The 13,652-nt window shown below is 59.7% G+C and overlaps 1 protein-coding gene across 1 annotated transcript; it reads right to left on the reverse strand.

The window, feature by feature from the left end:
- Positions 1-397: 397 nt before the first annotated feature.
- Positions 398-8,112, reverse strand: LOC128949115 (inositol 1,4,5-triphosphate receptor associated 2-like). Its single transcript, XM_054293922.1, has 15 exons — positions 7,812-8,112; positions 6,851-6,880; positions 5,727-5,798; positions 5,269-5,363; positions 5,060-5,129; positions 4,696-4,771; positions 4,448-4,475; positions 3,723-3,863; positions 3,488-3,619; positions 2,525-2,672; positions 2,031-2,083; positions 1,488-1,538; positions 1,136-1,218; positions 948-1,061; positions 398-631 (listed from the first exon to the last, which is right to left on the reverse strand). The coding sequence occupies exons 1-15, from the start codon at positions 8,110-8,112 to the stop codon at positions 472-474; spliced, it is 1,554 nt and encodes a 517-aa protein (XP_054149897.1). The 3' UTR covers positions 398-471.
- Between the last annotated feature and the right edge of the window lie 5,540 nt (positions 8,113-13,652).

Here is a 13,652-nt window from a genome sequence, read left to right on the forward strand (position 1 = left end):
CTGAGAGCTGCTGCATCTCCCTGAACCCTTCATGGTTATATGGAGGTGCTGAGAATAGGCAACTCACGGCATCAGTGAGAGCTGCTGCAGCCCCCTGAGCCCTCATGGTTATATGGAGGTGCTGAGAAGAGGCAACTCACGGCATCAGTGAGAGCTGCTGCAGCCCCCTGAGCCCTCATGGTTATATGGAGGTGCTGAGAATAGGCAATTACAGCATCACTGAGAGCTGCTGCATCTCCCTGAACCCTTCATGGTTATATGGAGGTGCTGCAGCTCCCTGAGCCCTTCATGGTTACACGGAGGTGCCAACCCTACCTTAGATGCTACCACAGCTCCTGCCTTAGATCCTAGCCCCTGCTCCGCCATTACAATTCCCCCATTTTTCCTCCCATTTTATTATTCTAGGGGTTTGGTGTTTCGGGCCGTGGGGAAGGAGCAGAGATGGCTCTCAGCTCCCCCTCCCTGGTCCAGCTAGGCCTTGGGTGATGCTGCAGGCTGCAGCCTCTGCAGCTCCAGCGCACGGACGAGGAGGAGGAAGGCGATGCTGAGCAGAAGCAGCCAGAAGAAAACCCAGTAGTGCTGTGGGAGGAAGAGCCATGGACGCCACAGCTCCTCTGCAGAGCCCTTGGACCTGGGGAGAAGGTGACCAGGGACACTTGTCATCCATGAGGGAGAGCAAATCCCACCTCCACCCCATGTGGGCACAAGGAGGACGTTTAACTCAGCCCCCAAACTCCCTGGCAAACGTTTTACAAGCCCAAGTGAACAAGCCTGAGGGGGGTATTGCCAAAACTGAGCCCTGGTGGGGTTGAGCTGAGGCAGCCAGACAACATCCCAGCTTTTCACCCCTAAATCCCCCATCCCCTGCCCAAGTTCTGGCCACCTGGGGAGCACAGAGAGGCCAGCAGCCACGGGGGCACGCTGGGCACACCCAGGGTGCTGCTCACGTCAGCCCAAGCTGCTCTGGCTCCTCATTCCCTGTGCTGGATCCTCTGCCCTCTGCCTCTGCCACCAGCTTCCCAGTCACGGCGCTGTGCTGGCCCTGTGGCTCCAGCTCGCTCCTGGAGGGAGAGGAGGGGTCAGTGCTGTGCCACATGGGGACAGCTGGATCAGCTGTGCCACCCAGCGCAGTTACCTGGGGGTGCTGGGCCAGCGCTGGGCCCCCTCTGGCTCCAGGTCACCTGCTGGGGCTGCTCGGCTCTCAGGGCTGGCACCTGGCTGGGCACACAAGGGGGGAGCATCAGTGGGGACATCAGTGGCACCCAGGCTGGGGACACAGCCCCAATGGCACCCAGGCTGGGGACACAGCCCCAGTGGCACCCAGGCTGGGGACACAGCCCCAGTGGCACCCACGCTGGGGACACAGAGCCCCAGTGGCACTGAGGCTGGGGACACAAGGTGGGATCATCAGTGGGGACACGGAGTCCCAGTGGCACCCAGGGTGGGGACACAGCCCCTCTGGCTGTCCCCACCCCACACATCCTTACCAGGAGCTGCTTGGGGATGACGGCGATGCTGACCCTGCGGCGGGCAGACCCCTGAAACAGAGGGGTGGGGGTGAGCTCTGTGCGGCTGCTTCTCACCTCCTCCTTCCCCATCACCTCCCCAGCACGGGTAAGGCACAGCACGGGACACTGCCAGCTCCCCCTGGAGCTAAGGGGAAGCTGGAAAGCCAGGGAAGGTCAAAGCCGAGAGGTTTGTGCCTGTCATTTCTGCTGCTGGGGCTGCCTGAGCCCCTGCCCTGCCTCTGGATCAGTGTGGGATTCAAGGAGGTGCTAAAGAACAGCCAAGCCTGTGACCCTGCAATGGAAGAAGGATCTGCCCGAGATCTCTCGCACGGGCAGCCCTCAGCTTGCTGGGCGTCCTGTCTGTCTGCCAACAGCTCTCTGAAGCTGCATTCTGCTTCATCCCAGCAGATCTTCCCTGCAGCAAGCAGCTGGCTGCAGTGGCATTGTTTGGGGACAAGGGGCTGTGTGGGGACAGCCAGCTGGGCATGGGAAGGCAGTGGCTCCTGAACTGGGACCAGTTACCTGCTGGAAAGTTCTCTTCAGGGGGTGAGGTCTCAGCCGTGGCTCCACATCATCTGAGAGCAGAGAGAAGCTGCCTTACATCATCCCCCAGCACAAGGATGGGGCTGATGCACAGACAGACAGACACAAAGCTGTCCTGGCCATGTGCTCTGTGCTTGGCACAGGTGGTGCCCAGGCAGGGGGACACAGTGGCACCTGTGGGGTTGGTGCTCAGGAACAGAGTCCTTTTTGTGCCCGGGGCCCCCCTGCCCTGCATTCCCAGCTGGGTTATGGCTCTGTGGCCACCAGCACCTGCTGCCACACTGATCTGCTGTCCCAGTGTCCCCTCACAAGTGTCCCCAGCTGTTCCCTTCACGGCCCCATCAGCTGTTCCCCCCAGCACCCCTGGCTCTGCAGTGCGGGGTCACGCTGCCCCAAAGAGGGGCTGGGGGCCAAGTGCTGCAGGTTTGCAGTGTGCCAGCCGTGCCCAGCCCCGGGGGCAGAGCCCACCTCACCCTGGCTCTCTGCCAGCTGCCGGTTGCGGGAGTTCTGCTGGATCAGGCGCTTCATCTCCTCCAGCTCCGCGTGCTCCCGCTGGTGGTGCCGCTTCAGGTTCTCCACGTGCTGCACCATCACCTCTGCTGCCCGGCTCATCCTGGCCTCCTGCAGCCAGCCAGGACGGGGGTCAGGGCTCCTAAACCTCCCGAGGAGCCAGCCCTGCCAGTGCCTCCCCGTGCCTGGGAGCCCTTCCTATCTCCCCTGTAATCCTTACCATTATCTAAGAAATTTAGGATTAGCTAAACTGAAGGTCTTCAAAGCCTTAAACCAGAGTTAAAAACCCTTTTAGTTTCTGCTAAAGTCCACAGGCCATTACCCTGCATCCCCTAAATGCAACTCAGGTGCTTTCATTCAGCTAGCACCTCCCATTTACTGGACAGAAGGGATTTGATGCCATGACAGTTAACAGCTGTATGCCCCAACCAACAGGGCTCTGCCTAAGGCTGCAGTACACAGGGAGAGCCAGGGAGGGACAGATAGAAAACATTTCCAAATAGAAGGGAGCTTGGAGAACCCATCTAAGCTGTTTTACAATGTTTAAAGAGTCAGAGAAGGACTCAGAAAGTTCACAAAGTCCCTTTCCCTGTCCAGGGTTGAAGGGACTGTCCCGGTGCCCATGGACCCGCAGATTTAGGACAGAAGGAGAATCTTTTTGTCCAGGACAAGAAATTCAGGAGAGATCTAGGGGGACAGAGAGCTGCTTGAAGCCCCACGTGCCTGTGCAAAGCCTTGGCCAAGGTGCATCCCCTTCCCACTCCCAGGGGTGGGTGGATGGATCCCTTGCACCCTGGTAAGCACAAAAGTGAGGTCAAGAACTGTGAGGAGGAGGAACAAACCCCAGCAAGCCCAGGGATGAGGCTTCATCATCCCCAAGCCCATCTGTAGCACCTCCATCGCTCCCACACTGGGCTGTGACACACCTGGTGCACAGCCCCCAGCTTCTCTGCAGCGCTGGTTGCCCTCTCCACGGCTGCTGCCAGCACGGCCAGGTTGTGCTGCAGCTGCTCCAGCGTCTCCTTGCAGCCTGCACTGGCACAGGATCGGCCCAGCCTCTGTGGGGGGAATGGATGGAGCTGCTGCAGCTGCCCCTCTGAGCCGTCCAACCCCCTCTGGGGCTGGGTGACGTGCCAGCCCCCTGCCCTGGTGCCCACCTACCTCCAGGGCAGCCCGGCACTGCCCCAGCTCCTCCTGGATGTTTTCCTCCGCCGCATCCCGTGCCCGTCTCTCCACCTGCACCCGCTGCTGCAGGGTGAACACGTCGCAGCGAAACGCCAGGGCCAGGTGGGCAAAGGCTGCCTGCGGGGTGACAGGTGGGACACGGGGGCTGGAGAAAAGGCACCGGGGCCACGTGCTGCTGTCCCCAAGGCCAGACTGACCTCCCAGGTGCCACCATCGGGGCAGTGCTGAGGATAATCGACACTTGCCTTGCCCCAGCACCCTTAGGCTGCTGCAAGTGGGGACAGTCCCCAGGGAGATGCAGCTGATAACACCCCCAGGCAGCTGATAACGAGATCCTGAGCCCTCCTGGCAAGAGCACAGCCCGGCAGACGCCAGCCCAGCCCTGGCTGGTGGCTGAGCCTGACTCAGCCCTGGCACTCGCGGGGAAATGATTTTTATTAGCGAGGCTCCCCGGCCAAGGGCGCCCTTCAGCAGCTGCAGAGCGCTCTGTGGGATTGCTGGGCACGCAGAGCACACGCTCACGGAAATGCAGCTGCCCCCAAGTGCCAAAAGCATCTCTGGGAAAGGGTTTGGGAGGTGGCTGCCAGGGCCCTGCGGTGCCTGAGGGAGCAGGGCACAGCCGTGGCACAGTGAGCCAGCACGGTGTCCCTGTCCTGGTGTCCCCTTTCCCCAGCCCACCCAGGGCCCCCAGCAGCCCTCACCTCCAGATCCTGCTCGGTCAGAGCCACCCTGCAGAAAGAGAATTGCTGTCAGGGATGGGGGCTGCAGGCTGAGAATGGCCTTGCCCTGCTCCCAGGGGTGCCAGCCACCCTGAGAAGGGGGGAGGCAAGCGCCCATTGTGTGGACAGCAGCTCTTGAGCAATGGAAAAGGAGGGGAGTCCAATCTCTGAGCCCTGCTGTGGCCTGGGACCCCCCTGGCCTGAGGGATGCAGGTGCTCCCTGCTCTCACCTGTGCAAGCCGAGCCTGTCCAGCACGGAGAGCTCACTGGGGAGGCTCAGCAGCGGCTCCTCCGGGGTTTCTGCATCTGCAGGAAGGCAGTGGGGCCACAGGAGACTACACATGAGGGCTTTCCCTGGGCCTTCCCTCCTCCTTCTGCCCTCCTGTCCTTCCAGGGGGTGCTGCCCGTGCTTTGGAACCCTCCCAATCCTTCCCCCAGCATCAGGGGGGCTCTGGCTCCCCCCAGGCCATCTCCCCTTGCCCATGTCCCCGCCAGGGGAGATGAATTCCATCAGAACACGTTCCCATGCTCATCCCCAGCTACTCCAAACCTCCCCCAAAGGGGGCCCAGCTGGGATGTGGGATGGGGACTCACCCTCACCTCCTTTAGTGCTGTCACTGTCCCCAGGGTGCACAGGCTGCTCCTGCCCAGCCCTGCCCGGCTCCTGAGGGGCACAAAGGGGATGCTGGGGCAAAGCTCTCTGCACAGCACCCCAGAGGAGCAGCACAGAGGGGCTGGGGCCTGCCTGAGCCCCAGGAACCAGGCAGGGTCTGTCCCCAGCTGTCCCCTCCCCTCCATCTCACCTGGCTGGTTTGCTCCACGCTCTGCTCGCTCCTGGCCAAATCCAAATCCAAATCCAAATCCCCACCTGGCTGTCCCTGGGCACTGCTCATCCTGCCTGGGGACAGAAAGGGAGCTGGGCAGCAGGGACCCCTCCCCAGCCTGACACCGCCTCAGGAGAGACCCCCAAAACTGCCACTGGCACTTCTGCAGCCTGCAGGCTGCCAGGGGACTGCCAGGTACCCCCCAAAATACCCCTGTGGGACTCAGGGAGCTGGAGCCAGGCTGGGCCAGAGCAGGGGAGGAGGGCAATGGATGCAGTGCAGAGGGTGGGGTACAGCTGGTGAGGCAAACCCAGGGGATGGGGATGGGGTTGGGGTCTCGGGGGTTGCAGGCTGGTGCTGCCAGGCCAGGGGAGCCCTCCTGCTGCTGCTGCTGGTGGAAACCCCACCCTTGTGAGCCCATCCCAGGCTGCCCTTACCTTCATCCGGAGACGGGGGGAGCCCGGAGAGCTCTGCCTGCTGCTCCCTGCGGAGGGAATCCCGGCTGAACCCTGGAGAAACTCAGGAGGCACCGGCAGCATCCCACCCCCCTGCTCCCCCACGGGGCTGCTCCGGACCTGGCTCCTTCCCGAGCATCCTCCCCTGCCCGCTCCGTCCCCGTCCGGGGCCGTTTCCAGCCAGCAATGAGTCACCAGCAGCCACTGCCGTGCTCAGCAGCCACTGCCGTGCTCAGCACGGCTTTTTGCCTTTTTTTCTTTTTTTTTTTTTCGCTCAGGCTGCGAGCCGGCCCCTTCCAGCACCGCAACAAACACAGCCAGAGCCCGGGCAGGCACCATCTCACAGCACCCCATGGGCATGGCAGGCACCCCTAAAAGCGCACTGGGACAGGTTTATCACCCCTAAACCCTGTCCTGGGTGCCAGGAGGTCTGGCAGCTCTGCAGCATCCCTGCTCAGTGATGCTGGGGGACACCAGGGAGGGCAGGGCACAGGGGCTGCTGAGCAAAGAGCCCTCTGGAGCCCAGCACCGACTGGGAGAGGGTTTGACCAACTGGGAGAGGGTCTGAACCCAAGTGGGAGAGGGCTTGAAGCCCACTGGGAGAGAGTTTGAACCCAACTGGGAGAGGGTCTGAACCCAACTGGGAGAGGGCTTGAAGCCCACTGGGAGAGGGTCTGAACCCAACTGGGAGAGGGTTCGAGCCCCCAAACTTCTCCCCCGGCTCTGGAAAAGGCTGCAGCAGAGCTTCTCCCTCTCCTCCTGGCGAGCCTGAGAGCAGGAGAAGGAGCCGCGGTGCCACAACGATGCTCGGTGCCCCTTGCCTGGCACTGCCATCGCCGTCCCGTCCTCGCCACCGTCTCCGGGGCAGTTTTTAGCGCACGTACCTCCGCGGTGAGGGGCTGGGCCGCCCGCTCGCCCGGTGCCGCTGCCGCCGCCGCCGCCCCGGGGCCGGTCCCGGTCCCTCCTCCTCCTCCCCCTGTCCCGCCGAGCTCCCTCCGAGCGGCTTCATCGGGCTCCAGGAGAGCTCACCTATGGGAGAGACCCGCATCAGCCCCGCGCAGATGGACAACGCCGCTAAATGTTGTATTTTTAAAGCGTTTTCTCACCCGGCAGGAGCTCCGAGCTGCTCTGCTTAACTGTGGGAAAAGAGGTGGGGAGGCCCGCTGGGACTGGGGAGGGGGCTGGAGGGGTTTGGGGGGGCAAGGAGCGAGGAAAAGGAGAAATTCAATTTCATACAAGAGGGGGGACTGCCCTGCTGCCACCCCCATTTCCTTTCCCCAGGGCAATCCTCATTTTGGGGTTTGTGGTGTGGGTCATTCTTGGGGGGAAATGGATTTGCAGCAACCCCCGCTCTCCAGGCTGCAGACCTGGAGTCCCTGACTGTCCCTGACAGTCCCTGAGCTCCCCGAGAGACAAATATAAAAGATTCCCAAACATAAGGGAGCTTGGAGAACCCATCTAAGCTGTTTTACAGTGTTTAAAGAGTCAGAGAAGGACTCAGAAAGTTCACAAAGTCCCTCTCCCAGCCCAGGGTGAAGGGACTGTCCCGGTGCCCATGGACATGCAGATTGAGGACAGAAGGAGGATTTTTTGTCCAGGACAATAAATTCAGGAGAGATCAGGAGGGACAGAGAGCTGCTTCAAGTGCGTGTCCAAAGCCTCGGCCCAGCTCAGCATCACCCGGTGCCCGCTCAGCTCTGGTAAAAAGCAGCGCTCGGCACCTTTCAAAGCCAGTCCCGTTTCACACCTGTACAGCGGGAATTATCGCTGATAACTCCACCCAGGGACTCGGGGTGGGATCACCCAAACTCATCACACCAGAGCGCTCCGGAGGGCCGGTCCCGGCTGCAGAGCGCTCAATCCATCACAGCTGCGGCTTCCCCACAGACACCCGCTCCTTATCTTTACGTTCCGGATGGAAAAGATAACGAGCAGACACCCGCTCCTTATCTTTGCGTTCCAGATGGCAAAGATAACGAGACACACACGGCTGGCGTAGCACCAGGAACCCCCCGAGCAGCCGGAGCGGGCTCTCCCTCAGCCCGAACGCTCCCGGGACATCGTTACCTGCCTGAGCTCCTCCCGATCCTCCCGAGCGGCGCAGGGAGATGCTGGCGCCCGGCTCGGAGCCCGCGCTCGGCCCTGGCGGCGCTGCGGGGCTCCCGCGGGGCAGAGCGGCCGCATCTGCGGCGCTCGGAGCGGCCGGGGCCGAGCCCGAGCACAGAAGGCCTTTAAAGGAGATGCATGAGAGCGCCGGGAGCTCCCCGCGCCGGCCGGGGCGGGCAGCGGCGGCCGCAGGTGGCCGGGGAAGCGCTGCCAGGTCCCGCACCCGCTGTGACACTGTGACCGCGGAGCTGAGCCCCAGCATCCCCCTGGCAGCCGGGACAGGTGGGGATCCCCTGTGCTGTCATGGGGGGCTCAGCAGCAGAATAACCCAGAACGGCTGATGAGGAGCCCCTGCAGGCAGCCAGGACAGGTGGGGATCCCCCCGTGCTTTTATTGGGCTCCCAGCACCAGAATAACCCGGGATAGCTCATAAGGAGCCCCTGCAGGCAGGCTGGGAGCAGCCAGCACAGATGGGGGTCCCGTGTGCTTTGATGGGGACCCCAGCACCAGAATAAACCGGGATAGCCCATAAAGAGCCCCTGCAGGCAGGCTGGGGGCAGCCAGGAGAGAAGGGGATCCCCTGTGCTTTCATGGGGGGCTCAGCAGCAGAATAACCCAGAACGGCTGATGAGGAGCCCCTGCAGGCAGCCAGGACAGGTGGGGATCCCCCCGTGCTTTTATGGGGGTCCCAGCACCAGAATAACCCGGGATAGCTCATAAGGAGCCCCTGCAGGCAGCCGGGACAGAAGGGGATCCCCTGTGCTTTTATGGGGGTCCCAGCACCAGAATAATCCAGAACGGCTGATGAGGAGCCCCTGCAGCCCCCGGCTCGGTGATGCTGCCCAGGACCCCCGTTCCTCCCGCCCCTCTCAGCAGCCCCACCATCCCCCCCTGCCCCAGCCCCTTCGCTCAGATCCTAAAGCCGCTTTCTTTCCTCCCCTAATGAGCTTACAGCGGCTCGGGCTCCACCTCCAGCAGCTGCTGCTGCCCCCCATGCCCAGGGACCCCTCACTCTGGGGGCTGCAGAGCCTCCAGCCCTGCAAACAGCATCTCCGGTGCCCGACAGGCTGTGCCCAGGCTGTGCCCCACCTGGCAGGGTGAGAGCAGCCCCAGGGGTGACAAACCGGGGGGAGTGGAGGTGGGAGACCCTCGCAGAGACCCCCGGCTTCCCCCCCAGCTGGCACATCAGTGCCCTCTGCCCGGTGTCCTGGCATGCCAGGGCTGCTCCGTGGGGCACACAGACACAGGGACACAGCCCAGGGTCCCTGGATGTCCCCTCTGTCCCCTCCCACAGCCAGGAGGGCAATGCCCTGTTCACACCCGCCCCCGTTCACAACCTCCCCTGTTCACACCCACCCCTGTTCACAACCGCCCCTGTTCACACCCGCCCCTGTTCACAACCGCCCCTGTTCACAATCACCTCTGTTCACACCCGCCCCTGTTCACAACCGCCCCTGTTCACAACCGCCTCTGTTCACACCCGCCCCTGTTCACAACCGCCCCTGTTCACAATCACCTCTGTTCACACCCGCCCCTGTTCACACCCACCCCTGTTCACAATCACCCCTGTTCACAACCGCCCCTGTTCACAACCGCCTCTGTTCACACCCGCCCCTGTTCACACCCGCCCCTGTTCACAATCGCCCCTGTTCACACCCGCCTCCGTTCACAACCGCCCCCGTTCACAATCACCCCCGTTCACACCCACCCCTGTTCACAACCGCCTCTGTTCACACCCACCCCTGTTCACACCCGCCCCTGTTCACAACCGCCTCTGTTCACACCCGCCCCAGTTCACAATCGCCCCTGTTCACACCCGCCCCTGTTCACACCCACCCCTGTTCACACCCGCCCCGGTTCAGAGAGCCTCTACAAGCATTTACTAAAAACATTTACTAAAGCATTTACTAAAAGCACGCAGGGGGGTTTAGGCATTCTTATTTTTAAGCCAAAGCGTGGGTGCGATCCGGGAATGGCAGAGCCCCAGGGCAGGATGGCACAGACCTGTCCAGAGCCTGCAGGGGGACCTGCAGCCCCGGGGGTGGGTGCCAGCGTGGGCCGCACCTCTGTCCTCTGTCCCCTTCCAGCCGGGTCCCCTCGGCTGCGGCAGCACCTGGAGCCGAGCTGGGCTCAGATCACAGCGCGCTCATCTGGATTATTCACTGCTGGGAAGGAAAGCTGCTCAGCCCGACACTGATGCAGCAATTGGGATTTACAGCCACAAACCAGCACCCGGCCCTCCCTCAGATCCACCTTTCTGTGGCTTCCCTGCCTGACAGCAACCTGGCAGCCACCAAGAGAGAACACAATTCTTGTCTTATGATTAAAAGTTTGTAGTCAAAAAAAATCCCCCCCAAAACACCAAAAAGACAAGGAGGAAAATTGCTCTTTTTATTCAGATAAAAAATAATAAATAATATTCAGATAATTCAGATATACATATCTGAATTATCTGAATATTATTTATTATATATATAAAATAAATAAATATTATTTATTATATATAAATATAATTCAGATAAAATTTAAAAATAATTATATATAAATATATTATTTATTCAGATAAAAATAATAAATAATATTCAGATAATTCAGATATAAATACATATATATATGTATTTATATCTGAATTATCCCGCAGAGGGAGAGACGCGGAAGGATACATGCAAGCCGCTGCAGTTTTCGCCTGCTGCGGTGCCGTGTATAGACCCGGTGGTGGCGGAAGCGGCGGGACAGGGCACGGGGATGCCGGCTGTGGCCGGACAGCGGCACGCCGCGGCTCGGAACCGGGACCGGGCTGCACCAAAGCTGCGGCGAAAGCAGCGCCGGGTTGGCGGCGGAACCGTGGAGATAGAACTGCGCATGCGTGCGGCTGATCCCGGAAGCAGCGCTGTGGTTGGATGAGGCGGCGCGGAGTCATATGGCTTGTGCCGGGTTGTAGCAACTGCGCATGCGTAGATGGCGTCTCTAGGGCAACGCGGGAAGCCATCATGGCGGGCGGGAGCGGGGGGAGCTGCGGGAACGGGAACGGGGCCGCGGCTGCGGAAGGGAGCGCCGGCACGGCCGTGGTTGCAGGAGGCGGCGGAACCGCGCCACCCAGCAGCTCTGAAGCGAGAGGCTGCCGGGGGGAAGGCGCGGCTCGGCCCGCCATGCAGCGGCGGCAGCAGGAGGGGGAAGGCACCCACGGGCGGCGGCAGGGCGGCGTCGTCAGCGGGAGATGATCGCGGGGTGGCGGGAGGAGCGGATTGAGGCTACTGCGGGGGGGGCATGGCGTGCAGCGGCTGGGAGCGGCGTGCAGCCGCTGGGAGCCGGGGTGGCTGCTGGCCCGGCGGGCAGGGGCGGCGCTGGAGCGGCGGCAGGCACGGGAGGGGCCGCAGCCACCGGTGCGGACGCCGCGGCGCGGGCACGGGGTGGCCGGGCGGGCTGGGGCGCCCCGGTGCCAGCGCAAGCGGTGCCGTGCTGGGACCGGGGAATTGCGGCGAAACGGCGGCAGCGGTGGGAGGCGGGGGCTACCGGGGGTGCCGGGGGCGGCAGGGGTGGGTACCGGAGCCGCGGGGTCCGACGGGGGGTGGGGGCGTGTCCCGCTGTACTCTCATAGGGGCAGCAAGGGGCGGGGCCACAGCAGGGGCGGAGCTGGGCGGGGCGGCTGCTGCGGGCATCCCCCGTGCAGGAACGGCTCCAGCAGCGACCTGCAGGCTGGGACCGGCTCCGCGGCAGCCATGGCCCGGCGGGAGATACAATAAAGTGCTTAATAACAACTCTGTCCTAAAAGTCTGATAAAGACGGCTGAACGGGCAGCATTGGGGTAATTCATTAAAGTCCATTTTAAGAGGTTTTCTTAACTCCTGTTGTGGATGTTTAAGTTTACGGCAGTCGCGCTTTACGTAACCTTTTACGACAGTGATGCTTCACGGCAGCTTTGCGACAGTCGCGGTTTACGATACCCTTTACGACAGTTATGTTTTACGGTAGCTTTGTGACAGACGCCGTTCACGGCACATCTTACGACAGTGATACTTTACGGCAGCTTTTGCGACAGTCGCGCTTTACGTCACCCTTTAACGATAGTGATGCTTTACGGCAACTTTTGCGACAGTCGCACTTTATGACACCCTTTACGACAGTGATGCTTTACGGCAACTTTTGCGACAGTCGCGCTTTACGACACCCTTTACGACAGTGATGCTTTACGACAGCTTTGCGACAGTCGCGCTCTACGGCACCTTTTACGACAGTGGTGCTTTACGGCAGCTTTTGCGACAGTCGCGGTTTGCGGCACATTTTGCGACAGTGACGATTTACGGCAGCTTTGCGACAGTCACGCTTTACGGCACCCTTTACGACAGTTATGCTTTACGGCACCTTTGCGACAGTCGCGGTTTCTTGTACCTTTTACGACAGTTATGCTTTACGGCAACTTTTGCGACAGTCGCACTTTATGACACCCTTTACGACAGTGATGCTTTACGGCAACTTTTGCGACAGTCGCGCTTTACGACACCCTTTACGACAGTGATGCTTTGCGACAGTCGCGCTCTACGGCACCTTTTACGACAGTGGTGCTTTACGGCAGCTTTTGCGGCAGTCGCGGTTTGCGGCACATTTTGCGACAGTGACGATTTACGGCAGCTTTGCGACAGTCACGCTTTACGGCACCCTTTACGACAGTTATGCTTTACGGCACCTTTGCGACAGTCGCGGTTTCTTGCACCTTTTACGACAGTTATGCTTTACGGTAACTTTTGCGACAGTCGCACTTTATGACACCCTTTACGACAGTGATGCTTTACGGCAACATTTGCGACAGTCGCGCTTTACGACACCCTTTACGACAGTGATGCTTTACGGCAACTTTTGCGACAGTCGCGCTTTACGACACCCTTTACGACAGTGATGCTTTACGGCAGCTTTGCGACAGTCGCGTTTTACTGCACCCTTTACGACAGTGATGCTTTACTACACCTTTTACGACAGTGATTGTTTATTGCACCTTTACGACAGTGATGTTTTACGGCACCTTTTATGGCAATGCTCCTTTACGATGCTTTAAGGCACTTTACGGAACTTTACAGCATTTCACTTTACGGCACTTTTCGTCTTTATTTTGTTTTTTACTTATTTTTAATTCTTTTTTATTAATTTTATGTTACTTTTATTTAATTTTTAATTTTTCTATTTTTAAAACTTTTTATTATATTTTATTTGCTGCTGCCTAGACCAGCTCAAGCTGGTCATTGTGGTGGTGTTTGACGGTCCCCAGGACAAGGGAAGAGATGAGAATCTTGACTCCACCTTTCAGAAGGCTCATTTAATATTTTATAATCTTTATTATATTAAAAGAAAATTAGGTATTCGAACTATATTAAAAGAGCAAAGAGACATTAGAAAGCTGGAAAGGAATGAATAATAAAAACCTGGGACTGCTCACAGCCCCGACACAGGGCTACATGATTGGTCATCAGGTAGAAGCAATGCACAGGAGACCAATCCAAGATGCCCTGGTTGCTAAACCATCTCCAGCCAGCAGATCGTTATTGGTTCTGTTTCTGTTCTGAGGCTTCTCAGGAGAAAAATCCCAGCTAAAGGATTTTCATCAAACACGTCAGTGCCAGGTGCTGGCACAGGCAGCGTCAGCTGTGTCACTGTGGCACCCCTGCCAGCCCAGGGATCACAGCAAGAAGGAGAGAGTTCACCCTGTTGTCGCCCTGTAATACAGAGCAACACAGAGCTTTTGGTTGGTTTGGCACTAGGCAAAGGCAAAACCAGGGCCAGGAAGGCTCTTGCCACAAGAGGCAAGAGGTC

This window comes from Melozone crissalis, unplaced genomic scaffold (assembly GCF_028551555.1).
Source record: "Melozone crissalis strain CALT ecotype California unplaced genomic scaffold, PUWL_Pcris_2 ptg000198l_1, whole genome shotgun sequence".
Lineage (NCBI taxonomy): Eukaryota > Metazoa > Chordata > Aves > Passeriformes > Passerellidae > Melozone > Melozone crissalis.

Coding starts and splice junctions, on each gene's coding strand:
- LOC128949115 (XM_054293922.1), bottom strand. CDS start 8,112: ATGCTGGGGCTCAGCTCCGCGGTCACAGTGTCACAGCGGGTGCGGGAC. Junction 4,772..5,059: donor CAGCACTAAAGGAGGTGAGG/GTGAGTCCCCAT, acceptor GCCTTCCTGCAG/ATGCAGAAACCCCGGAGGAG. Junction 2,673..3,487: donor AGCTGGGGGCTGTGCACCAG/GTGTGTCACAGC, acceptor GGCTGGCTGCAG/GAGGCCAGGATGAGCCGGGC.